The sequence below is a fragment of the Anguilla rostrata genome, chromosome 6 (assembly GCF_018555375.3).
Source record: "Anguilla rostrata isolate EN2019 chromosome 6, ASM1855537v3, whole genome shotgun sequence".
Classification (NCBI taxonomy): Eukaryota; Metazoa; Chordata; class Actinopteri; order Anguilliformes; family Anguillidae; genus Anguilla; species Anguilla rostrata.
This window is the reverse complement of record NC_057938.1, coordinates 5,303,464-5,331,138: the sequence shown is the minus strand read 5'-3', so window position 1 is coordinate 5,331,138 and position 27,675 is coordinate 5,303,464. Positions and strand designations below refer to the sequence as shown.

The 27,675-nt window shown below is 42.9% G+C and overlaps 1 protein-coding gene across 1 annotated transcript; it reads left to right on the top strand.

Annotated features, from left to right (window-relative positions):
- The first annotated feature begins 2,517 nt into the window (after positions 1 to 2,517).
- Positions 2,518 to 17,444, top strand: kiss1ra (KISS1 receptor a). Its single transcript, XM_064341690.1, has 5 exons — positions 2,518 to 3,963; positions 6,901 to 7,025; positions 11,792 to 11,927; positions 12,984 to 13,222; positions 14,099 to 17,444. Exons 1-5 carry the CDS (start codon positions 3,750 to 3,752, stop codon positions 14,468 to 14,470), a joined length of 1,086 nt encoding a protein of 361 aa, XP_064197760.1. The 5' UTR covers positions 2,518 to 3,749; the 3' UTR covers positions 14,471 to 17,444.
- The last annotated feature ends 10,231 nt before the right edge of the window (positions 17,445 to 27,675 follow it).

Below are 27,675 nucleotides of genomic sequence, written 5' to 3'. Positions count from 1 at the left end.
TTTGCTGGGCTGGTGTGCACTCCTGGAACACAATGCCTTAGGATGCGAGCAACGCACTGAATACAGAAGATCCCTGGACTCAAGCTAGGTCACTGCTTTTTGCAGCAACACATTTCCAGAGCTTCAAACTCACGTGGATGAATGAGAATTAATGTCTGAGGAACGTTAGGCACCTCCGAAAGAAGAAGAGCAACTCTTCTGCCATCCCTCCTCTTCAAATCAATTTGAAACAGGCGCAGAACCCTCATCAAACCATCAGCGAAACAACCACTCCACACTCCACACTTAGCGACTCTAGACAAACTCGAGATTAACATCTCGTTCAGAGTTAAGCAGGAGTCTTTTTTTTTTCATTTTCAGCCGAGCGAATAATATAATATCACGCTTCCCTGCTTGCTTTTGAACAAATCAATTAATTATCCACTTCAGAGTTTTCTCACAATGTCAACGGGTGGTCTTGACGCCCACATTTCACTTCATTTTCGCTAATATTCTAAACGAATAAAAGTACCTTGACAGTCTACGAATAGTATCTGTTTGCTCTTATACACTGCCAGTACATAATTCAAATACCATAACATAGCCCTACAATATTTCTGTTAAATGGAGTACACAGTATTCTGAACACAGAGCGACTGTCAATTTTGAGGAGGCAATTCTACCGTTAGGGTCTTGTTACACAAAAGCAATCTCCACACAACTTTTGTTGCTTGCAACTAAATTGGTCTAGGATTGCTTTGCGTAACGAGACCCTAACGATTGAATTGCTGAGATGCAATTTATTTGCGACCAGTTCTGAGCAGCTCAATGCTCCATGCAACTGATTTCATGCAATAGCCAATTATGCACCTATGTTTTAAATCTGTAATGTTAATTTAGCTAACATGGCTGTTTTAGCCTCATTTTCTAGTGGATCTAAATGAGGGAATGTACATAAATATTTGCGTTTCCTCATCGCCAGTTGCATGAAGGACAGAAACCAGAGTAGCTAGTGTAAATTCCCTGAAGGTATACTAAAATAAACACCATTAGAATGTATTGGTGCAACATCGAATGAGATTACATAACACACTTTATTCTGATTGGTGAGTGACTAAAATTTAAATTGCTTGCGAATTGCCTTGTGCAACGATGTTATTGCTTGAAATGACGTTCAGAGGCAACAACAGTTGCGTAGAGATTGCTTTGCGACCCTTAGGCACGGTCCACCGAACTAAACTTTGGCAATGCAATAGAGAGCATTTTAATGATTTTTTTTACTGTACTTGGTACAAAACTCCCTCTAATACAAATGCAACTGGCATTGCCTCGGCAGCAAACCACAAGCAAACACTACTTTGGTCACTGTGTGTGTGTGTGTGTGTGTGTGTGTGTGTGTGTGTGTGTGTGTGTGTGTGTGTGTGTGCGTGTGTGTGCGTGTGTGTGCGTGTGTGCGTGTGTGTGTGTGTGTGTGTGAGTGGGTGTGTGTCTGCGGGGCGACATAGCTCAGGAGGTAAGACCGATTGTCTGGCAGTCGGAGGGTTGCCGGTTCAAACCCCGCTCTGGGCGTGTCGAAGTGTCCTTGAGCAAGACACCTAACCCCTAACCCCTCACTGCTCTGGCGAATGAGAGGCATCAATTGTAAAGCGCTTTGGATAAAAGCGCTATATAAATGCAGGCCATTTACCATTACCATTTGTGTGTGTGTATTTAATTAGGGCACTCGTAATTATCCTGTTGAGATTCTCTGTATGGCATATGCAAACATATTACCAGCACTGAGGCATTTAATTAGACAGAATCAGACATTGTGTGTGTACGTGTGTGTGTGTGCGCATACATGTTTGTGTGTGTGTGTGTGTGTGTGTGTGTGTGAAATGCCCTGTACGCATTGCAGAGTTACAGACATTGGTAAGGAGAGGGCAGAGGAGAGAGGGGGGGATGTGCAAAGAGAGATCTCGAGGGTAAAACCTCTTTTGGGCTTGTTTACGGTTGTGCCCTGCAATAATATTTATGCATGACGGGTCATTAGAACCCAGTGTCCATCAGCCTTTGTTTAAACCTCCCGAATTGAAAGCCATGGACTACGGAATCCTGGAGGAATTCTCAGAATTATGCCCCTGCATTATCCTACTGGCCCTGGTGCCATCTGCGGCTCTGGTCAGATGTTCTCAGGAAAATATTTTGTTTTCGATGGTAAAAATAAAAAAATAAAAAAGCGCACACACATACACAAAAATAAACATGAAAGATGCATGCCGTGCCTTACTGGAAAAAAAAAAAAAAAACACCAAAGGATTTATTTTCCTTTTTCCTTTTCAGTTAGAGTAGGCCAGTCAGAGGCAGCTGTGTGTCGAGAGGTCCTTTCATAGATCCAATTCCATTTGAATCAAAATAAAGTAACAAGACTGCGAATATATAATTTAAGCAAGACTACGCAGAAGCCTATGTGGAGAGGCTATGTTTCTGAGGGCTTAAATTGCTTTTGCACCAATATAACAGTGATTAGGACTGAGAGGAGCAGTTTGCAAAAATTGATCCTGAAATGTTAAGGTAGAGAAATAGAAAGGGTGGCTGAGTTTCTGAGAAGAGAAGAAACTAGCAATTGTGGATAAGAGGATTTTGTAGCGATTGGATTTGGGAAGACAGCTGACTGTCCAGGTAAACACACACATAATGCATCCAGGTACACTTGGCTGGATTAACATACCCCGGGTCAGTGCTGCTAAACCTTCCTCTCAGTTTTGCTCTTGTGTGCAAGGGCTTCTTCAAATCACTGCCTCAGTACCAGCAATTAATGCAACCCTATATCTTTTTGAGACCCGGTTTTTAAGTATTTTAATTTTTTTTTTGACATAATACAAGTGTCTTGGACGACATGTTGCAGAGAAAATATGGTTCTGGAGATTAACATCAGAGAATGAATTGACAGGATTTGAAGGGGGCAGGTTGTGATTCACTTCTGATTCACTGAGGAGGATGCGCTGTAGCGTTGGTAATTGCGATCCATTGCTGACCTGCCCATTTTCCTTCAGATAACTGAAGAAAAAACAAAAACAAATCTACAAACTGCTGCACCATTTTTATTCCAGCTTGAAGCGTTCACCGTGTTTAAAAGCGTCAAATCAAGTTTTTGAGCTTTACATCTTCCTTTGTGAGAAACTGAGAAAAAAAATGTACAATTTAGCACTCCTAATGGCAAACAAATGAATCTTTTTATATCCAGAAAAATTATGCATCTCAGCGGCGGTGCTGAGCCAGCCTCTGCGTGAAAATGCCCGCGGACTGGACTCGGATGAAGGATGAAACTCCGGATTGGAAAAATGTTGCTAGGAGACCTGACATCAGTTGTTTTTTTTTTTTTCTCCCTCTCTCTCACATTCCCCAGCCCACGTGTGTATTCGCTCGGTATAAAGCCAGCGGGAGCTCTCGTCCTTCAGAAGAGATCACCGAGAGGACTCCCCTTTCAAAGAGGGGAGAAAAGATTAGGAGGTGTCGGCTAAAGTCTCACACGTGGATTTTTGTTATTTTTTTCCCCGCTCCCTGTATTCAGTTTTTTTTTTTTTTTTCTCTCCTTGATTCCGGGAAGGTTCTGTGCGGCACGGGGCATGCTCTGACGTTTCTGTCCGCTTAAGGATTTTGTGAAATTACTTAACACCTTAATGTCTATCTGCAAGTCGAAAGGAGCAGACCTTTGCTGATTGCTAGCCACATCTGCATTTAAAACTCTTCATTAGCGCTTTATTAGTTTTTTTCTTTCTCCCACTGAAATGTGGAATGCCACTGAACTTCTCTTCAACCTGTCTGAGGTGAACGGTTCCATGGACGGAGGTGAGGATGGGGAGCATCCGTTTTTGACGGACGCCTGGCTGGTGCCTCTCTTCTTCTCTCTCATCATGCTGGTGGGGCTAATTGGGAACTCCCTGGTCATCTATGTGATCTCCAAGCACAGGCAGATGAGGACCGCCACCAACTTCTACATAGGTGAGTGTGAGACTCTGGCTGTAAGAATCCTGTGTGTTTGTTTTCTGATGTTTTATCGCACTTCCTGGCATTGCAAAGCCCCCCGAGCCTGCCTCAAACTCATCGCCTGCCGTAAGCTTGGTTATTCCTTCCTCTGATTTAATACGGCCGTCTAGACGCAGCCAGGTGAGTGGTGACTGAGAGGAGCAGATCTTTCCCAGCATTTTGCTTTCTGTGGTACAGAAACGAGTGAACAGAGGTGATAGACTAAAGTCATAATAAATTTTTTTTTTTTTTTTTTTTAATTTATCTGGGTTTGTTTAAAACAATTAAAATGTAGTTCACTGAACCTGGAAAATTCACGGTTGTGGCTTTTTAAAATTGCGGATGCATAAAGATATTACACCTAGCAGGAGACGGAAGACACACGGACCTGCACGTGTGCGGTCAGCAGCATTATACACTGCATGTGTGTCGATACCTCACCGACTGCTCATGGCTAATGCAAAATAATCAAAAGGAGCCACAAACAAAAAAATACAGGCTGTAATGACCATTCATAAATTATTGCTTAGGCAATTAGGCAAACCAGCAACACAGTCCATTATGCCTGCATGTGTTTGAAATGATTACTGAACCTGAGTGGATTATGCGAAATCCTGAATCAGCAAGACGAAAACAAAAAAACGATGCGAATTTGCAAAGCGATAGCACGCGTCCCATGGCTGCAGAAAAAAAAAAAAAATGTGCATAATGTGCTGGCCTCTGACCTCCGCGGCGTGTGCGAGCACGTGAGGGGCGGAGGAGGTAAACAACAGCAGATCGGATCTGCGTCGAGGCAGGGGGTCCGAGGAGACCGGCGAAGCAGTCGCAGCCTCGCCGTGCCGCCCGCTCCATTTTAATGCCTGCTCGCCGCGTGAGGGGAGATAGAGCAGCGTTACGCGACAGAGACACAACACGTTCACCGGCCCTTAGACAAGAAGCTCTTGAAAATGGCCCTCAGCGTCCCTTGTCTCTGCATTTGTTTGTGCCTGGCCTTCAAGAGTAGTTTTCAACTATTTGACATCATGCTGATATCTGAACCAAAATTGATCTCTTTTAGTTTTTGTTGTGGGTAGCAGGCTTCTAGATCTAGTCTGTCTAGGTTTGCACACTGGATACGACCTTGGATGTTTGCACTTGGGTCAAACATTGTGCAAACGTTGTGCAAACAAACATGATATATAGTTTACAGAATGTAGCTTGACAGTGGGGTTTTCTGGAAATCAGGCAACTGGGAATGCTGGATGGGGAAAGAAATGCAATGTTTTGATGTGATTGAAAGATGAAATATAGTTCTTGGCTATATTGGCTAGTGGGGATGATGAATTATTCTTGGGACTGAATACGACAGAAAGAATTATTGTAAATGAGCTGGAAGATTAACTGTTCAAGGATCTGTGTAGAAACTGCACACTTTCAGTGTAAAAAAAGCACTACGTGGCATATGTTTTGCTCCATCTACCTGCTCCATTTAGTCAACAAATCACCCAGCAATGGCTGAGCAAAGCCGGTCTGTCACACATGCTGATTTTTATTTATTTGTATTTTTTGAAAAGCAATATGAGGATACAGCCTTTTCCATCAGAGAAATGGGTGTAGACATGCTCTATTTTCCAGCTGTGAACCGTAATGTGTTGGTAAACAGAGGACAGAGAAATCACAGATTTTAAATGGAAACATGCTGTTTTAAAAATACATGCTGACGTCTTTTCCTGGGGGAAAATAAGTTCTGTCATTTTCAGTTTTTGCCTGCAAGCACTCTTGAATTGTGAGACATTTGGACTTTTTTTCCCCCCTCAGTGATTTTGGTGGCTGGTCTATGTGAAGATTTATAAAAATTTGTCCAGAAACTTCCATTTGGGCAAATCAGAAACATCACACACCCATTTTCGTTCATTGCAAATAATGATTTCCAAGTTTTTTGCCCAGGACCCAGTCAAGTCAATATAGGATAAACCACAGCAGTGGTTTACAAGTGTTTGTACATTGCTTTTTAAATGTCTCATATTTTGCTAAGAAAGATATGTAATTAAGAGTAGAATCCAACCATTACAGTGGACATGCTAGGAAGTGAGGTGTTAGCAGATGTTTTGGTTGTATGAAGCAAACTCTATCAATTATTTATAGATACTTTCCCTACAGTACGTGACATTTTTAATAAGTGGATAATCATATGTTTGGTTAGACCAGCCTTGGTTTTTGGGCCACACCTTTACAGTGTGCTGCATTTCGTTCTGGCTGAGCTGTTAGTCAATTCCGTTTCAACAAACCTTTCTTTCTTTTTTTTTTTTTTTTACCCAGATTTATATTTTCTCTCAGTTTGGAACACCAAAACACATTTCAAAGCACATTTCACCCTTCCCCAGTCAAGCACATTCATCAAACCCGTCGACCGAGCTGTGTTGTCATAGCGCCAGAGTACAGAACACATGCCTGATCAATCACAGGAGTCACAAAACCTAACCTGGCTGATTTTGTATGCCCTTAACAGACAACTGGGATAGGCAAATTCTGAAAGTTTTTTTTTTTTTTTTGGAAATGGAACAAACTGCCCTATATTTTAAATATGTGGGGTTTTTTTTGATTAATGAAGTAATATATTGCAACATCTGAAGGAGCAAATAATATGTACATTTACCCATATAGTGTGAAGAGTGGTAATATCCTGATAAATATATTTAATTTCAAAATCAGTTTGTAGACAGGGTTTCTCAGTCTAATGAAGGGGCCTGGACTAGTAAGACCAGCTTTGTGGAATTTTATGAAAGGATACTGTAGGTTCTGTTTTCCAGCATCGGTGCTTGTAAGCAGTGCTGTGTACTTGGACCCAAAATAGATATAGATACGTATATATAGAGATTCTGAGCCACAGCTTCCTTTAATGTGTTTGTTCCCTAACTGTATGCTCCTCTCCAGCTAACCTGGCAGCCACAGACATCATCTTCCTGGTGTGCTGTGTCCCCTTCACTGCCACACTCTATCCCCTGCCCAGCTGGATCTTTGGGGACTTCATGTGCAAATTTGTCGCTTTTCTCCAGCAGGTATGTACTGTAACACTAATCTGATGCAACAAGATTGATGATTGGACAATGTTAGAAACCTTGATCGCTACTTGATCGAGACATACTGTACAAGTCCTCAAACAAGAGTCACTATTAGTTATCACAGATGGAAATTTACTGAATCAAAATGGATCAAGTGCTGTCTCTTATCCATGGACCATAGCCTCAGTGCCCTACAGGATCCATAGCTGTAGCTGTCCATTGCTGTCTTCTATGGGCAGTGATTTCTGAACTGTCTGCTCAATGCACAAAGCAGCAATCAATTTAAAGAGATAGCGCAGCTGAACTATGATGGTATTCTGATGATCATTTGTCTTCCTCCGCATCAATCCAATCAACCATCCTCCTCCTGCTCCTCCTTGTTCTTGTTCTTCTTCTGTTCCCTTTAATTTCTTCATCCTCTTCTATCAAAGCCCAAAATGCGGACAATTTGGATGACTTAAAATATACATGAGTAAAATATTGAAGAACTAAATATTTAATTCAACATATCACATTCCTCTGAGCCCACCTAAATCAAACTGTAATGATTCGCTTGTGATTTTCCAGCCCAATATTCTCTGTCATTATTAAATAACCAGCAGATCAGACACATTTGAAACTGTTGAGATTTGAATAAAAAAAATTTGCATTTCAGAGCTTGAATGGGAGCACCAGTTTCTACTTTATATTTAAGGAAGGATTAAACAGTACAGTTTTAAAGTACTGGTATATAAGCTTTCTAAATTCCATTCAAATTCTTTGCTCACATATTTTTAGGTCAAAACCAAAACAAAATTGATACGCATCGATTACACATTTTTAATAATAAAATAAGTAAAAATTGATATTTTGAAATATCACATTTCAATGTCTCGGTCATCTCTATATATTTTGTTCAATGTTGATATTCAAACAATATTATACTTTACTCACACTGAAGATTGACCTTAATATCTGTCATTTTTCTGTATCATATAATAAGCCTTACAGATATAGTCAGAGGCAATTATAAATGTTTTTCATACAGAATGTAATCATCAGTTTCGTTTAACTAATTCAAAGACTAGACTGAAATTTTGTGATATAAATTATAAATTGAATGTAATTTCTCCTTTATTGTAACTGAAACTTGGCTGATGGGAAGATAAAATGTTAAAATTACAAGCTGGGGAACTCAGCAACTTGGGTAAAAATTGCAACAGCAAATAATATGATCTCTTGAACTCTCTCTATGTCTCTGTTGTGGCTGATTCCTGAGTACACAGGAAGACACCACTTATACACAGACAAAAACATTTAGTGAGTCGTCTGGACATCTTCAGGACCCACTACACGCAGTAGATGTTCTGATTGGCTAAAATAAATAGCACTGAACCATCACACTTACTATTTAACCTTCTGCCATCTTCAACGTTTGTACTTAAAATGTAATTAATTTATAATCTTTTTTTTTTAATTTAAAAGTGAGCCCTCAGCTATAGGCTTTGTCAAATTATTTAATTCTCTGCTAATACCTTTTGTGGCAGCACATTTAAATTGAAATGTTCTGCTTTGCACAGGGTTGGGAATAGAAAAAATACAACTGGAGCTCTGATTGAGGCGATTGTACAAGCATCATAATTTGCTTTTCGTAATTCTTTTTTTCTTTTCTGATTTGACTCACTAGAACATCCACTGGACCATCAGTCATTGTAATAGGTTAATGACTGCAGGTCATTTCAAATTTGTATTTCAAAGGGATTCAATTCAGAGAAGAATGCTTTTCTTATAAGTAGGCTCTCAGCTAGACATGATGGAAGCCTTCAGGCCTCAAAGGGCATTAGGATAGCTCTCAAAGTGCATGATGGGAGAACATTTAACTTACCAATTTAAATAAATCTTTGACTCCTCAAAATACTTCAAATTGTAAGTTTCATTTTAATGACTGGATTGCAGAATACTTCTCTCTAACTTTTACATGTTTTTATAAAAGGTTCAAAGCTGGAGAAAGGGTAGGCATTAATGAATTTGGCTTCACCAATTTTATATAAAATTAATTTTACAGAAGGTATGTTACCATGGGAACTCGTCAACAGCCCTTTTCCTGATCAGCGGTCTCTATATGGCATATGCAAACATATTACCAGCACTGGGGTATTTCATTAGGCAGAATCAGACATTGTGTGTGTGTGTGTGTGTGTGTGTGTGTGCGCGCGCACGTGTGTGTGTGCGTGTGCATGTGCGTACGCATGCGTATGTTGGGGGGGCTAGGGTTGAGTCCCTGCTAGGTCTCTGCTGTTGTACCGTTCAGTAGAGTGCTTAACCTGGATTACTCCAGTAAAACACCCAGCGGCACTCAGCTTGATTATTACTGGCTAGAGATGAAAACTAGCCTTCCACAGGCACGGCCATTTTGTTTCACTTTCTGACAGCTGAATGTTGCAGCTGCTTCTCTAACGCAGGATTCCTCTAGGCCAGGGATCTCCAAGGAACACCATGTCAGTTTCTGAGTTTCATGGAAACTTCCATTATCTATACCCGCTTATCCTCAGCAGGGTTCGGGGTGGTGCTGGAGCCTATCCCACCGTGCATTGGGCTAGAGGCAGGAATACACCCTGGACAGGCCGCCAATCTATCGCGGGGCACACACACCATTAACTCATACCTATTTGCAATTTAGAGTATCCAGTTAGCCTACCTCCATGTATTTGGACTGTGGGAGGAAACCCACACAGACATGCAAACTTCACACAGAAAGGCCCCAAGCCGAGATTCGAACCCACAAACTTCTTGCTGTGAGGCGACAGTGCTACCCACTGCACCACCGTGCCGTCCACTTTTCATTCATTAATTATCCCAATCATTTAGTAATTGATATTTTAGTTACAAGACCGTTCCTGTGTCCCCAACATGAAATATCTTATTGTGGTCTAATCTACGGCTAAACCAGCATAAGTGTATTCAGCCAATTAGCTAATTTAGCCAGTGTAATTGGTGACAAAAAAAAATCAGCACACATACACACCAGCTCTGCTGCAGTGGCATTGGCCACCGCTGCTCTCAACCAATTCTTTTCCTCCTACCTTATCTTCATTTCTGGGGCATTTAAAATTTAAATAGACACAGCCTTGGCTGCAAGTTCAGGAAGAAGACATTTTAAAGACACTGTCAGGACCACAGCAGGGATTCCACCCAACACCTTAGCAGTCTCGACTTCTTTTATCTGAATCTTTTTTGGCCTTTAGTCTGAAAATATGTTGAGCTAAAGCTGTCGGTGCAAAGACTGTCAAATACTTCAAATTCTGACGTTTTCAGAGCTGCAGTGCAGAGGTCTGTTGTTCTACGATGACATTGCTACTCCCTCCCCCCTGTTAAGAATACTGTATTGTAGTCACGTCTGCCAGATGTCTGAAGATTGAAGCGGTTCATAGTTAATATCCTGAGAAGATCTCTTCCAAAAATCAGGTTGTTGAGTGAGGTGGGCTTGGTGGGCCACCAGGGGGCAGTCATCCCTCTGAACCAAGCAGAAACTCTCTGTACAGTCACAAGGAGACGTGTATTGGATGAGATTCTATACTGAGGCCCTGATTCGAAATTCCAGGGCACCTATTGTGAGCAATGAGCATAGGGCTTAAACCGGCGGTGTCTTTGTCAAACTGAATTACAGGGGCTTCGATTCTGGCCACCTGACTGACACTACAATCCGATTTGGTGCTTTGCTTCTTTGGGTGTTTGCAGCAAATGAGAAATGAATTCTAGGATCAACAAAAAGGTTGACATGCTGAATACTGGAAGATGGGTTACCTCGGGGAGCAGAGGAGATAGATGGAATTGGGGGGGGGGTGGGGGGGTGCCAAAGTGGGGGAGGGCAAAGTGAATTTCTGATAATTTGATGGGAATGACAAATACTCAGTCTTAGAAGGTTCAAGTACAGGTGTAGAGCAGAACATGGAATGAGAACCATATGCTATCCAGGAGTGGACAGCTGCTGCAGTTGAGTGCTAATCAATACATTTTTCGGAAGCACCTGCCCTTCTGGGCAAATCCCATTCAGAAGGAGATTCGTATTTTTTATGGGTAGTACATAGCGATTAGATAGCAGTGAACAATTTTAATAAATACTTGTGAGAGTGGGCAGTGTTAATTATTTCAACGGGCTGGAATTTTTCTTTTTTTCCTTTCCGGAGTTTTGCATACGCTATTCAGTCATTGCTCTAGTTTAATTAATAGCCAGCTCCCACACACATTCAGATTTCACCGTGTCCTTGCGTGATGGAGAGAAAGAATAATGGACAAAGCCTCCCACCAAAAAAGTGGAAAAAAATAATTAATTTGGAGGCTTTGTTCTTTTCTTCGGCACCATGGCACTTTAAATATGACAGACTATTCAGTATTATACGGCTCAGTGAATGGTTTCCGTTGCTTTAAAACACAGTGGGCAACACATTAGTCTCATGCTGTCTTTGCTGTAGTCCTGGTTACTATCTCTAGACTACATTTCCCTTTCCCTCTCAGCTTCCATTCTCTGTGTTTTGAACTTTGAGTAGAAAAAAAAATGTTTAACTTTCCGTACTGTATGAATGAAGGCACCTTTATACAACAAAAAAAAAACCTTTCAGTGATGGCACCCGTCCCTTCCTGAGCACTCCATGAGAAAATCATTCTGCAATTAAGCAGCCAGTGGTCGGGGTCACTGGAGTCTGCCGGTTGTTGTGATTTAAAAAAAAACAGTATGCCTTGTGGGAAGTGTAGTTCCGAGGCGTGACGAGATCGCGCCGTTCCAGGTCACCGTCCAGGCCACCTGCATCACGCTGACCGCCATGAGCGCCGACCGCTGCTACGCCACCGTCTACCCCCTCAAATCCCTGCGCCACCGCACCCCCCGCGTCGCCATGATCGTCAGCATCTGCATCTGGATCGGTAAGGCAAGGCAAGAGCTGCGCCCCCGACGGCATATTAAAATAAATAAATAAATAAATAAATGCCAGCTTTTGAATCCAAGAATGTAACAGAAATAACTGGGGGGAAAAAACGTGCCTGTCCGTTTTAATTAAAGGGAAATAGCTGTCATTCCAGCTAAAAGCCTAAATTCCCCTGTGCTCTGTTGGTGAACAGTAGGCCTACAAATACACATCTGGTCATTATCTTTTGTGCACATACCTGACATATTTTCCTCTTGAAGTATTTCAAATGGATATTCACATAACGTAACTGTCTGCGCATCACACATCATTCTATTTATCGCAGCACTTGAAAGGTGTTGCATGTGGGCAGATGGTGATTTTAGGCTATTCAGACCGCAGCTCATCCAGATGCTGCAGGCCTGTCTCACCTCCAGAATCCTGCCCGCTCACTGATCACTGGTGCCCGTTGCTCGCATCAATTAGTCTTGGTGCTGCTACAGAGCAAAGTCAACAGACATTCAGATCATGACCTACACCACAGACTCTGTCTGCACTCTGGCTTGGACTCCCTTTCGCGTCTGCACTCCGCTCGCGCTGTCTGTCCTGCCTCGCTGTGGAATGACCTCCTGCGTCAACAGCAATTCACCACTTAGAACGAAACACTCTCAGCTGCACCCCCCCTCCTCCTTTTCGTCACTGTACTACTAATAATGATTATGTAGGGATCGGCAGAGTTTTGTATGATTAGGTGATTTATGCTATTTTACTTAGATGCTTCTGAAACACTCTACAGGTGGAGTCGATCGATGTGGTCACTTCTGGCACTACGTCCTTGCTTCACTCTAGTGTTCTTTGCGCCTCCAGAAACATGACTTTGTACTCGCTCTGGATGAGCTTGCTAATGCTATATGTAATGTATGTTGTGTTGACTAGACGACTTAGCTGTGTTCTTAGAAATAACTATTCAATCAGTTTTGTCTAATACAAAAGCTGCTATCATGAAGAATGCTAAAAAGGCGGCATCATATTGGTTGTCGCTTTCTCTGTCCTGACTGAGTCCTTTTTGGTCAAGGGTCCTTCATCCTGTCCACGCCCATCTTCATGTATCAGCGGATCGAGGAGGGCTATTGGTACGGCCCCAGGCATTACTGCTCTGAGGAGTTCCCCTCCAAGGCCCACGAGAAGGCCTTCATCCTCTACCAGTTCATAGCCGTCTACCTCCTGCCCGTTCTCACCATCTCCCTCTGCTACTCCTTCATGCTGAAGAGGGTTGGGCAGCCCGCAGTGGTGCCCGTGGACAATAATTACCAGGTATGGAGGTGAAATGGCTTCCCCCAGCTGCGTTTCCTTTTTGCCTCCTGCTGTGCTTTCATAGGTTGGATAAACAATTTCGGTTTGAAAGGGTTCCGCTTTTTCTTTTTGATCTTCAACATTAAGCCCCTCGTTGACAGCATTTAATTTTATTTACTGTGCCGTGGACACGGAGTGAGGAAGGAAAAACTGCTTTTAATCACAAAAGAAATTATGTCTTTGGTGCCTTTTATGTCTTTATGTCTTTGTGCCTTTGTAAGAAATTATGGAAAACTGTAAAACTAGACAAACAGTTTCACTCATAAAATTCGAAAACATGTTCAATTGTCATTTTGTGGAAGTAATTAAAACTTTCTGAGATCATTCTCACTTTAAATTTGTGTATACACGTATTTAGAGTTTGTATTACCCTTGCTGCATGTATTGTGTTGTTGTGTAACCAGGTTTTATATTCTGTGATGAACTGTACTGCTGCTCAGCTTGCAAAAGAACTTTCAACCTCCCTGAGTCTAACCTTGTTAAATAAAAGCTTTACATAATAAATTTCTCTTCACTTTTTCATAAAACATAATCGAACAATAGAATATTCAAACTCGAGCAGACAAGAGCTGGCCTTTCTGCCAATCACGGTTCATCTGGGCATTCACCAATAACAAAAAAAAAAATTTAAAAAAACTTATAATTAAAACTATAATTAAAACTTATTCAGTCGGTCTGATCCAGTCAATATTTTTAATTAACTTTGTTATTCTGTATATCAGTGTTTATATGGACATTTTTGTGTTGATATGTGAGAACCTTTGAGTGAAACTGCAATTGAAAATCACATGGCAGACAAAAGGCCGGGAGCAAACTATTCAGTTTTCCCCTTTGCAGGTCCATCTCCTCTCCGAGCGGACCATAGGCATACGGAGCAAGATCTCCAAGATGGTGGTGGTGATCGTCCTCCTGTTTACCATCTGCTGGGGCCCCATCCAGCTCTTCATCCTGTTCCAGTCCTTCTATCCCAACTACAAGGACAACTACACCACGTACAAGATCAAGACCTGGGCCAACTGCATGTCCTACGCCAACTCCTCCATCAACCCCATAGTCTACGGCTTCATGGGGGCCAGCTTCCGAAAGTCCTTCAAGAAGGCCTTCCCCTTCCTGTTCAAGCAGAAGGTGCGGGACAGCAGCGTGACGTCCCGCACGGCCAACGCCGAGATGAAGTTCATCGCCACCGACGCCACCGGCGAGCCGCAGTGAAGGACAGCCGAACAGCAGGTGGCGCTACAGTAAGCAACGCGAGGCCTCTCTGGGGTTCCGTTAGGCTGGAAACACAAAACACAGGCCAGGGCATTGTGGTGAATATTGAAAGGGGTGGCTGCATACTGCTAATGTGGCCAATTCTGTCATCTATCCTACTGCTGCCACTAGAAAAAAATATATATTACCAGGCAAAAGTATAGGATAGAAACTTAGAAGGAGTTGTGGGGATGTGGCAGGCTTGTCTTACAGAATGAGAAGGAATCAGATTTATTCATGAGATGACTTTAAATTTGTCTGTAAAATACTTCAGCTTGTAAATATGTCTTTACTGGCCAATGGACAGTTGAGGAGGAGAGCTTAGTTTTCTGTGTACTGTACATGCAAATATGTGTGGAACAGTACTACTAAAGGAAAAGAGGGTGACCTATTTATTTCAGAACATTTTTTTGTAGGTGGGGAAAATATTGAGTTAGATGCGCTTGCATAACATTCTTATAATTTTAACAAAGGATCATTGTCACTGTACAGGAAGCAAAGATAACAGCAAAGATAAGCAGGCATATTCACATATTTTTACGAATGTGGGGCAATAAAGAAATGCTACTTTCCCATGCACTCTTAGTAATGGGGTTTTGATGCCCTCAATAAAAAGAAAAGAAAAGAACACACACTTCAAGTGCTCTTTTCCTTTCCCTACACCACATTCAGTACTGGAAATCTGAGATACCTTTTTTCATAAAAATGTCTAAAAATGGTCTTTTATTTTATTTAATTTCATATGAAACTGTTTTCTTACTATTAGCATTCCAGCTAATTGAAAGATCTTTTTTTGTCTAAAAATGGTCTTTTATTTAATTTAATTTCATGTGAAACTGTTAAATTACAGCGAATAGAAAGCAAACTACAAATAAGCCATGTTCAAATGAAAATTTGCGTTCACAGCAAATGTGTAAGAAATAATAAGACAACATGGCACTGGGTTTGTTTTCATTGTAGATTCATTCATCAAGGCTTGGCAACGTTCTCCTGGATATTTACATGAAATACATAGTTAATATCAGCGAGGCAAAGAAAAAACAAAACAGGGCAACAGTCGGTATGGATTAGTATCGTTTATCATTCCAAATGGTGACAGGCGTGTCAAGATACGCGCCTGGGCGTGATAAATGGAGAGCTGGAACAGAAACAAAAGCCAAATAAACCGCCGTTTATCTGGAAGCCGGGCAAATTGAGGATTCCAGAATTGGATTCCCCGGCCCGTTGGTCTGGCGCTCCGTAGGCATTTAATGCGCGGGAGCTTGCTCAAGAAAGGAGTCTGCCTGACGAGGCGTGGAGGGTGTTGGTTCCGTGCCGACTTCAACACCTCCCTGTGTACACAGGCTGCAGGTTTTTGGCCGTCGCCCCCCTATCTATCACTCTTTCGATGGAAATTTTTTTTTTTTTAATCTCTGCTTACAAGCTTTATCTTGGGTGACTCAGACCGTCATTTCCTGTCCCGTTCGCCCGTTTGATCGTTCTAAAAAACGTAAAGCGCGGACTCCTGTACTCATATTCGATATTCCCTTTCTTATCTGTTTCTTTTTTTTATTTTTTTATTTGTGTGGAACATGCATTAAAGTGTTCTGGCGTGTATGTTAACACTAAAGTCCCCATTTGCTATCACAGCGAGGCCGTTTGTATTTGAATTTGCATGGCACCCGCTGCACCCCTCTCCTACGGCTGTTAGGAGATTCCCTTTTCTGCCAAGGCCGGTTATGGGTTCGTAAACCTGGGGAAATGAGTCACGTTTTTAAAGCAGGAGTTTTATGTAAATGCACAAAAATGCCCCCTTACCACAAAAAAAAGAAAAAAAAAGAAAAAAAGCTTTCTGTACAAACCGGGGGAACTAACGTACGACTTGATTAAAATCTCAATGCTGTATTCATTTAAACATGGACAGAAATAACCATTCAGTAATGGCGTCTTTCAAAGATTATAAACGATACAATATTGGTTTTTGAAAGTGATGGCCCTACGGCTATTTTTAAAAAATTTTTAATGGCCATTTCAATTCAAACACGTTGCCTTGGCTTTTTCAGTTCCATCCCAAGGGGAACATCATGTTCTCAGGAGCCTGCAGAGCAGAGATATGCAAATGCTGCGTTGCGAGGGCCAATGATTTGGAACAATCCAGAAGCTCAATTTATTGCCATGACATGAAACATTAGTTGAATATAATTAGTTCCCTTGGGAAACTAGGAGACGTTAAAGAAAATGCCTACGTCTGCACGGTAACTACTACCAGGTTTACCTGAAGACTGCACGGGCTCGAAAGCTCCCACAATCCGCGGATGGTTAGACCACCTTTATGTGGCCCCCAATCTGTTGCCTGAAACAAGACATTTGTTTCAGCGAGACGCCGTCTGTCTCGAATGTGCCAATGTCGTTTGTGTCCGTGTGCGAGACGCAATCGACAAACTGTCCCGCGTGTGTATAAACAGCATCAATCTCGCTCTGTTTTCTGCTCTTAAATAATGGCGATAAAGTTGTGTTTTCACCAGCTGCGTAGACAGGTCAATCCGTAACTTAGGCTTCAATGGTATATACAGTCATACGTCTTTGTTCATTTGTAACTTTTGACACATTTCATAAACATCCAATTAAATGTTAGTTCTGTTAGAAGGTAATAGTGCTGTATCTTCAATCACGGTTTTTTATTTATTTATAGCATTTGGAGTGGAGTTGATTGCAAAAGATTGATTAAAGAACTAGACCGATGTGATGCTTTCAAACAACCGCCCAAAACCTTCTACCATTTCCACATTTGTGTCTCAACATCGTCTCAGAAGTCCAAAAGGCAATGCCACACTTGTGTCAAATGTTAGATTCACGTGTTACATGGAGACACTGTAGCCTGTTGTTGCTGTCGTTCTTCATGTTTTTGTCTGTGCTCTCTCTCAGGTTTATGAATAAATGTACAAATGTGAAAAGACGCCTGCCTCATCCGTGATTTCTGCTTAAGACTAATAGACTCGGCCAAGCTCCTGCAGAGTACAGAACACAAGCAGCGATTACTTACGGCACTGTGAATAGAACCATTATCAAAATGAATTTCACAAATCACTCGCTTCCTGTTTTTTTTTTTTTTTGCCCACTGCTGTGTAAACCGTGTGAAAACAAATCAATAAAAACAACAAAAAAAAGTCCATAATATTTTTACCGCCAGCTAAAAAAAAAAAAAAAAAAAAAAAGCAAACAAGCTATTTACACAGAATTGATTCATTTGGACAAATCAGACCTGTCAAAGGAAGAGTGTGTGATGAAGGTCTTTTGCAGGCTCCGACAAGAGTAACAGGGCCTCCGTTCAAACACATGAATAATAATGGGATTTTCTTACACAGCTAATCCGTACTTAATCAGGGATATTGATTTCAGCTGTTGCACTGACTCCAGTCAAGCCAATGGTCTACCCACATTGGCTGGCAAAGTCAAAGTTTTGGTTTCGGGACACTGCAGGAAAATAATTGACGTCACAATTCCAATGAGGCACAGCGGTGCTGTGGGATGATGTCATTTCCTGTATGCCCATGAGCTTCACATCAGAGGTTACGTTTAGCATGGACTCAAGGAGTGAGGCATGAATTTGTAATAATATTAGAGGAGTTCGTGCCTCAGTCCTTGTAGGAGGGCAGATAAATATGGGGGATGATACCTTTTTTGGGCTTGCTGCAGTCTTAAGCCTAGTTTATGCTTTCAAAACAGAAACACAAGACTGCTATGTAATGGGCATGAGCCTAATGTCACATCTCAGTCCCAGATCTCAAGCCTTCATTTCCATATGCAGGGAAAGTACTTTTTTGAGCCATAATAGCGTCTTCAATCTGTAGATTGAGAGATATAGCATCACTTCTGTACATCACTACTGTACATTTCCATAAATTACATGCTCAGGAAAGTGGGATTTTCATCTCTATGTTTTTATTTTACTACATGGAGATGTAACTATGATGCAGTTCAGATATAATAGGCGATCACAGTAACACTGAAAAAGACCCTGTGGCCAATACCTTAGAATCAGAAAACTCCAGACGTTGACAGTACCAGTTTCCATCCATACCAAAAGTTAAAATAACTCTTATTCTTTTCAATCAGTATTGATTAGTGACTGATAAAGACACATTCTCTTTTAATCAATCTCTAGTTGTGATCGGAGATCTGTCCTGTGGTTTTGTACTTCCTCCAGATTATACAGAGCGCCACGTGGGCTGATAAAACATAGAGTACTACAGTACCTTATCAGCAGCAAGTAACAAGGAACTCATAGGCAAATACTGTAAGTTCTCCTTGTACTGAACATAGGTGAGTACACGTTGCATTCAAGTTCACGCATTAGGTACAGTTTCTTCTCCCAGCAACCTTTAATCCGTTAGAGAAAAAAAAAGGTTGAGCTTTGATATTAAATCAAAGGAGGAAAGGCGATCTTGGCGCTGCATTAGCAGGCAATTAAGCGCTTACTCTGTCGCACCCTTCAACGTTTCATTGTCGGAAACTGAAAGTCGGGTGTCTGGTGACTTCTCTCACACAAAGGACAACCTCGCCCCAGTTCTACTAGCACAAACTGTGCCGCCGGGATTGGAATCTGCAATCCCCTTGTGGCAAAGCCGACTACACCACCCGAAGAAGCCATCCAAGGTCTGTACCAAATTATGATACAGGAGCTGCCTCCCTGTCTTTCTGAGAAAGGTTCCACAGGCACGTTCTAGATCATTCCCAGAAGTGTCAGAGGACTCCGAGTCCTTGTTTTTGGGGCCGGTGTTCTATGTTTTCATGGTAACAACGCATTCAGTACTGTATGCACAGCCCTCTGTTGCTCCCCTCCTCGATGCCACACATCTCACCCCCCCCCCCCCAGTCCCCTCCCGGTCCCCTCCCCTGCTTCTGATCATGTGACAGGAAGTTGCTTTATGACTCATGACTGGGACCCCACCCATGCTGGACAAAGAGCGAGAAAGACACGTGGGGCGGGGAGGAGGCGTACGGATCCGGCGCCGCCTGCCCCGTCTTTCAGACCCCAGCTAGACCCGGTGACCCTGCCCTCTCTCGCCCGCTTGCGTGCCCTCACAAGCTCCCGGGACGGGAGACGGGAGCGGGGTGGGGCGAGGTCACAGATAAAAGAATCCCCAGTGGATGCCCGCCTCGCCCAACGGCCCCATCACTGGGAGCTCTGACTCACACGGCTTTCTCCCTTCTTTGGGAAGCCATTGTTCCGGGACCTTCCCTGCCCCCCCCCCCCCCGCCACCCCCGCTTCGCCTCGCCAGCCGCCGGGGCCGACAGATCACGCGGGTGGCGTGCCACCCAGAGTGTCATCCACTCTTAGGGGCTGGCGGGTGGGGAAGGGGGGGGGTTGGGGCGTGTGGTTGGGGCTGGGGGTGCCTTTGCCTAAGCCTGACTCCATCCCACTCAGCAATCAGAGTGAAGCAGGAATGCCGGGGGTAATTAAAGACTTTACAGTAGACATTGTTTATCCTCGGTGAGCCCCAGTCTCCACAGAGTTAAAAAAAAAAAGAGAAGAAAAAAAGAAAAGAAACAGGGCGTACTGTACATTCAGCTTTAAGACAGTGACTTCATTCAGCGGCAGCACAAATGTATTTGCTTAAGGTGATAAGATGCTCGCCGGTCGGCGGCTGCTCCTGACACGTGAACAAAAGGGGCCTGGGTGTGGAGCTTTCTGAATTCCTCCGTGACTGTGATCCTCCTCCTCCTCCTACTCCTCCATAGTTTTAAATAATGTAACTGACACTAAAATGCATGTGAAGAATCAAATTACCCTCGCCACAGGATCTCGGCTGTTGCTGGTACTGCCCAATTTAAAGTGAGATCAGTCTACGGGGGAAGGGCAAAGAAAGTAATATTGCCGGGTAAGGGGGCTTTTTGCCACCCTGTAGGTTTGCCAGTCGCCACGGAGACAGGCAAAGTAAGCCACCGAGATGGCTACATTGTTTATTACCCACGATGCAGTGCACGACACTTTAATATCCCTGCCACATGCTCTGCAGTTTGACTTCTCCAGCGGAGGACCGCGGCAGCCCCGACTGCTTCAAAGCGAGCGCTGCGGTGTTTCAGTCTGGGTTGGCGCAGACGAGACTTTGCAGGTGGTGGGATGAAAGACCTCCAGTGAATGCAAACGTCTGCGCATTTCACGCGCGGTAATGACAGCGTGCTTCAGAGAGATAAAAAAAAAACAAAAAAAAAACAAGCATATGTACTGTACAAATATGTAGGAAGAAACGAGGCTTGTTCTCATGGCGATATGAAAAGAAAAAAAAATCTCTTGGAACCTTAGACATTTTCTTGAGTCATTTAGAGACTGTATTTAAGGGATGACTTACACATAAATATCAAAAGGGGAAAAAAAACGGAACTGGAAGATCGTGTGACATTTATTAAAATTATAGAGTAGGTTTTATGCTCTGAGAAAAAAGCTCCGTTTTCATGATGGCCTCCTGGAGTCTCAGAAATAGATCAGCGGGGTTTCTGAATAGGCAGCAAACCCCTGGAAAGTTCTGAAATCGTCTTTGCCCCCCAGCCCTCTGTGAAAATTTTTTAAAGTCCTAACCCTAAAACAGCCTCTTGAACTTGTGGGGACCAGCAAAAGTTCCCCACCTTGCGTAATTTTCCTCATCTTTCTATCCTTGTGGGGACATTTGGTTCTCACAAAGATAGTAATACATGCCCACACACACACACACACACACACAAACGCACACGCACATGCACATGCACATGCACACACCATTTTTCATTGCCTGCTTTAACACCGGTGACACAGTATGATACAAGTAAGCAGTAATTCCATACGTGAACATTTCACCTAAGAGCACACAGTAATGGAATAATGTGACTAACAGCTCAGTTTTTAATGCTGTATGTCAGCTTTTCAGCTGAAGCTGATCGATTGTCTCTTGGAAAACAGTTAGCCTCACTGAAAAATAGGATCAAAATGCTCCAAAATTAATTCCATTAATTCCATCGACCTGCTCGCATTCAGCGAAAATGAGAACGACGATGAGTGCAGTGGTCTTCCGAGTAGTATTTATCATGGCGACCTGAAGAGGGAGACAGAGAGCCAAAGTAACCTTGGTACAAGGGAGTCCCTGGTGTAGCACAACGTCTAAAGGGGGGAAAACAGGTCGAGTGATCTGAGGAGAAGCTCGGTGGATCTCAAACACCTTCTTTAGCCAAACATCTGATTTCTGACAAAGACAGAAGTTTTTTTTTTTCCCCTCTTCTTTTCGAATTGCCGTCTCACAAAATGGCTGACGCGGTCTTCGTTCGACTGCATGTTGCCTCGGCGCAGAAGACCGCATCAGGCCCCCGCTGGCTTCCAGGTGAAAAAGGGAGCCAGCCCTGGGAGGGGTGCAGGGAGGGGCCCCCTGGGACAACCGCACAACTGACAGGAGGATGAAGCCGGTGACGGTTCTGGCGGTTTTTTTTGGCGGTGCCGCCTCTGCGGCACGGCGCGGCCCGGCCCGGCGGCCCGCCCCTCTCTCTCTGGGAAGGCGGTGGCCGATACTTCTTGGAAGGGGGAAAAATTCTGTCAGTCGCTGGAGAGAGAGAGGAGAGGGGGAGGGAAGGGGAGGGGGGAGAGGACGGGAGCCGGGTGAGGGGGGGGGAGAACTGCACAAAGAAGCCATTCTAACAGGGCCCGTGCCCTCCGCCCTGCGTCAGAACCCCGCCAGGAAACCGCCGCGCTGCCTCTGGCACTGCGGCGGCGGGCGGCCCGGGGTCGTCTGGGGCCCGCGCGGCGCACTCAGTGAAACCCAATAGTCACACGGCTCTAAAAATAAGCTGCCGCCGCCGCTTACGCTAACGCGGCTACGCGTGCTCCCGAGGGCCCGGGAGATCTCTTCAGCCCTTTTTCTGTTTTTTTTTTTTCTTTAGGTCGCCGTTTCGGACCGGCCGGAAAAATATCCGCCTGGAATATCGGGGTTGCTGTCGCTGTCTCTGTTCCCACCCCTTCCCCCCCTCCCCCCTCCACCACCTTTCTTAACCCCTTGCCCGCCGTACTTTTGTGTGAGACGTAACGCAGGCCTTGTTTCGGTTCCCAGTCGCCTCCGTTGTCGTGATTTACGCTGACGAACCCGGAGCAGCGCTAGCCTAATTTGCAGAAAGGGGGGAAAGTGTGAATGGGGCTCGCGGGGGAAAGGCAGACTCTGACCTGGATTTCCCCCCTGTGAATTTGGCAGCTGCCGCCGATCGAGCCCAGGGCTTCGCTCGGTGTTTGTAGCGGGGCGGGTTTCCAAGACACCTGGAACAGGTATTGTTCACGTGTGTGCCAAAAGATACTTAAAGTGCAGCCGCTCGGTCTAGCGCAAACACGCCCGTCTGGGTGCGGATCAGACGCGAACCACTGACGTGACACGGCGGGGGCTTGGGGTGGGGCGGCGGCCCGTGTCAAAAACGGGACGGGCGGAGATTTCTGCTAATCACGATGCCTGGAACACCCCCCCCCCAAATCACAGCCAAACAGAATCCTATCATCAGCAATCCCCCCCCCCACCCCCCACCCCCCCCTCTCCCTAGACACACACTTGTTCTTTCACGTTCAAGTGGGGACGAACACAACACTCCCAACGGAGGGGGAGACGTATCGGAGGCGGGCACACGAGTCGCCAAGTCTGCTGCGGGGCCTCATGGGACGGACGCTGTCCTGACCCCGTGCGTGTGAAAAAAATCGCGTGACCTTTTCCGACATGCGCAGAATGTGGCACGGAGTCCGTTTCCCCCGCTAGCCTAGCCGGTTAAACCCGCTGCCAGCCCGCAGAATGCCAGCAGTAAAAAAAAAAAAGGACAAAAAAACGCGGGCGGGCTCGATCTTCAACTGAAAGCTGCGCTTTGTCTCGCCCGTGTTTTTGGGTCCGAGGCGTTCGAGGAAAAACCGGCGCCCCGCGCGGAACGAAAGCTTCTCCGAGCGAGAGACGTGGGCGGCACCGACGGGAAGTCTCAAAGGCCAGAGCGAGAGTGTTGACCGGAGGCGAAAAAAAAACGAAAAAAAAAAAAACGTAAACGCGCGCAATTAGCTACATCTGGAAAACGCTCGTCGGCGTCGGAAAGATCGGCGGGCGTTTTCGTTTTTTTTCTTTTTTTCTTTTTCTTTCTTTTTTTTTTTTCTTTTCCCGCCACTGGGTTCCCGCGTGTCACGTGCCCAGACGGATGCCCTCATGTTCCCCCGTAATGAGCAGGAGAGGCAGGCACGGTGGCGCTGCCACCCTCCTACGGCGAAGGGGGGGGGGGGGTCACGCGTAGTTTTGTCTGGAGGTCTCGCTGGCGCCTGTGCCCGTGACCGGCCCCTGTGCGGAGGGAGGGAGGGAGGGAGGGAGGCGGCGGTATGAGCTGGGCCCTCATACGAGGGCTCCCCAAACTCCGCGCCCCTCTAATGAGCAACTACATCTACTGCAGCTCACCGCTTACTACAACAGAGCCTGCCATACGCTATGCGAAATCATTTATTTTTTTACTCTACATTAAAAAATAACTGCATTTTCGCTGTATCTTATTCAGTGAGTGCATTGAAATTCATTCTATGTTTGATTTGTCTGGTGTGAAAGTTAAAAGGGAATTATTTATTTTACAGTGTGAATATCATTAGGGGAATGTTTTATTTACCATGATTTTGCATTCGTGTAATTATATATTAATGTATATGGCGTCAATTTAATCAACGGACCCACTTTTCGGGGACCCTCAGCTGTAATGAACACATTCAGGGGGTTTGTTTTGGGGGTGACTCAAGCCGAGGTACTCTGGGGGACTCTGGAGCGGTGTTCCCCCGACTAATCGCCCGTCCCAGGGAAGGATGGTGAGGCCGGGAGACACCCTGCGATCACAGCGCACTGTGAATATTCAGGCCTGCCGCGGTGTGGGAAATGGCGGAAAGCGAAATGTCTGACGCAGCTCTCGCCCTGGGCTACTGTTTCTCGAGCGGCTTCGCTTTCAGCCAGGGCTTTCCTCAGCGGTGAAAGTCACGTGTTCTGTTTCTTAAACCCCCCCCCCCCCCCCCGGGCCCTCCCCCACACCAGAGGATCATGGGAAGGTTCCCTTTCCAAGTGAACAAGAAGAACAAGAAAAGTAGCAGTCCTGACTCTTGCCCTAAAATAAGAGAGGTTTCAACTACAGGTTGTGAGTATAGTTTTTCTCATGATTATTTTCTTGTAAAAACCTAGTTCAATTAAATTTCAAATAACTGTCATCTTTAATGTGTCACGAAGACTTCTGTGTAAAAAATGAGCCCTTGCTGTAAACACCAAAGCTCACCACACCCGATGTGAAAGATTCAATTAAAAAATGTCACATTTATTCAGCTCTGTTTCCAAGTGCAACTACTCGTGTTAAGTGATGTCTTAATCTTTCAAAAAGTGAATTAATTTATTTTTCAAGATGTCAGGCACAAAATAGATCATATTGAGTAGTACATATTTCTAACTATGAGAAAATGAATGGAGTTTTTAAAAAAATGTTACACTAAATTTCCTATGAAACGCAAAATTAATTTCATAATGGACTTGCCAAAGATGCTTTTTCAGTATCTACTTAAGGATGTTAATTTAGAACCTATCCTTATTTAAAAGCCCAGGCTACCACCCACATATCAAAAACATTAATTGCACGCACATACTGACCTTGATAGAAAGGAAATTATTTAATACATGAATGACTTGTACAGGATTTTTTCCTGTTGTTAACAACAGTCTCTGCTGCTAACCATTTAAAACAACAACCCCTTTAAAAAAATGTTTTCATTATTTATTCTGCGTTAACTTCACATCACATTCAATCTCTATGAATACATAAAAACATCTCCAACAGCAGCCTGTTTATGGAATTATGCACTTCCTTAAATGTGATTTCAATAAATGAATAAACAAACAAATAAAATATAAACACGTATTCATATTCTTATGGGAAGAACGGTATAATTTTGATATCGAAATCACATTTTTAATTAAAAGTTTTCTGATTAATTACATATTTTCTCAGTTAAACTTAGGTATGTTGTAATTTTTGAAAATAAATTCTCAGATGATCAATAAATATATAAGCATGAACATCTATTATTATTATTATTATTATTATTATTATTATTATTATTATTAGTAGTAGTAGTAGTAGTAGTAGTAGTAGTAGTAGTAGCAGTATTAGCAGTAGCAGTACATTTAATTATTGTAAATATGTTTTTTATCATTAAATGAGCAACTATTTATATTTACACGCACGTACACACACACAGACAGACACACACACTCACATATGTGCACACAAGCATGCACACACAAACACAAACACACACACACACACAAGCATACATACATACATACACACACACACACACACACACACATTTTTTTTCCTCATCTTGAGCTGTTTAAGTCTGCCTCTCTGTTGTCCTTGTCTCACTCCCACCCACAGAAAAAGAAAAAAAAAAGTTTCAAATTTTATCCTTCAATTGGTGGAGTTTTACAAGAAAGCTGAGGCGTGCCAGAGAAACTGAGCAGCAATGATTCATGAGTCTTAGTTAATATGACATGTCTCACAAAATGGTGGGAGAGTAGGTGCTGAAAAGAGCTAAATTTTCTTATCCGCAGTACTTTTTTATCTTAAATCCTAAAAGCTGTTAAAACACATGCATATGCCCCCCCTGGGGGTTTATCATCTGCTTTAGAAATCATCACTATATTCAAAAATAATACTTTGTAACAACTTTCCCAAAAGACAAAGAAATTAGTTTTTATGTAGTTATGGTCATGGTAGTACATGGTAGCAATAAAAATAACGAATATGAATCGACTCAAAATAACAAAAGATATTTTTTGAAATATGTATCTACAAAACTACTGATGAAATAAACAAGTAAAATAAAATTCTAATTTACCAAAAAGTTTTATTACAGCTGAAACTTTGATTTTTTTTATTATAGCGATTTGATGCCAGTAAATTGAAAGTGTTTTGTACAGTCAGTAAAATTTCCACTTTATCCTTAGGAAACCATACAATTTACACCTCGCATGAGAACATTTCTGGCAATGCAAGCCCGACTACCAAGCACTCTGAAAACAAACTTCACTTTAACCAACGGATCACATTGAAAAACAGCGTATGACCAGGAACATTTAAACAGAAAATTAGTTCAAAGCTTTTCATTTACATTTTCCAGTTTGCTCATATTTGTGCATTTGTTCACCTAAAAAAATACACGTCTGGCTCTATGTAATGCAAAAATAAATCACAATAAATATAGTTTAATGAGGTTGCATCCATTTGTGAGTTTTTTGTTTGAAGTAAAAGCAAATGAAATATTAACAATTTATTACATGCATATTGTTAATCGTTTATTCATTAAATCAAAAATCCTTTCTTTGAAAGATTGTATTGCAGTTTCTGCAGTTCTTTATAAACACTTAGCGTAGGTATCTATACTCTGCCAAGAAGAGAGGTGTTTGATTTTCAGATTCATATTCATTCCATTTATATTTCCTTGGAAAAAACATACAGAAAATAGTAGCTTTTGGCTCACTGCCCCTTGTAACAAAGCCATTATGACAATATAACCATGGAATAAATTTCTTGCAATATTAGAACAGAAGCTAATTTGATGGAAACAACAACTGTTCTTGAGCTAAACTACAGTTAAAAATAGCTTTACCTGTCAATCAAACTACTACCGATTTAATAAAATTTAACCAGCCAAATGTCAACTCAATAACTGCCAATCTAGGTTTGTGAATCTATTTAATAAGCACTACATCTCAAATAGAAGGCGCATATGACAGCTTTGTTATAGAATTCTTGGCTGAATCATTATTGGCCCAAGGTAAGTATTGAATGCAATTGATAACATCCTCGTCAAGCTGGAAACATCCCTATGCAACATCAACAAAACTATAATGTACAGTAGTAATACCTTGGTCAAAGCATTTGGCCATATCATTGATTAAAATAAAAAAAAGAAATCTGTAAGGGCCAAACAAAAAAAACAAAAAAAACTATATTATTGAAGGACAGAGAATCAGCCATTTTAAAACATAAATTAGAGCCATGCATGTTAAATTATGTTATAGAGCCATGTAAAATATATAGCATGCAAAAGGAACAAAACACTGTATCAAGGATCACAAAGTTTGCTTGTTCAGGTATCATCTGTGCTTAAAGCCGACTGTGTCTGTAG

Bases quoted from the DNA above. Each gene is read 5' to 3' on its own strand.
- kiss1ra (XM_064341690.1), top strand. From the start codon at position 3,750: ATGTGGAATGCCACTGAACTTCTCTTCAACCTGTCTGAGGTGAACGGT. The intron at 11,928-12,983 runs GTAAGGCAAGGC...TTTTTGGTCAAG, and splicing joins CAGCATCTGCATCTGGATCG to GGTCCTTCATCCTGTCCACG. The intron at 13,223-14,098 runs GTATGGAGGTGA...TCCCCTTTGCAG, and splicing joins CCGTGGACAATAATTACCAG to GTCCATCTCCTCTCCGAGCG.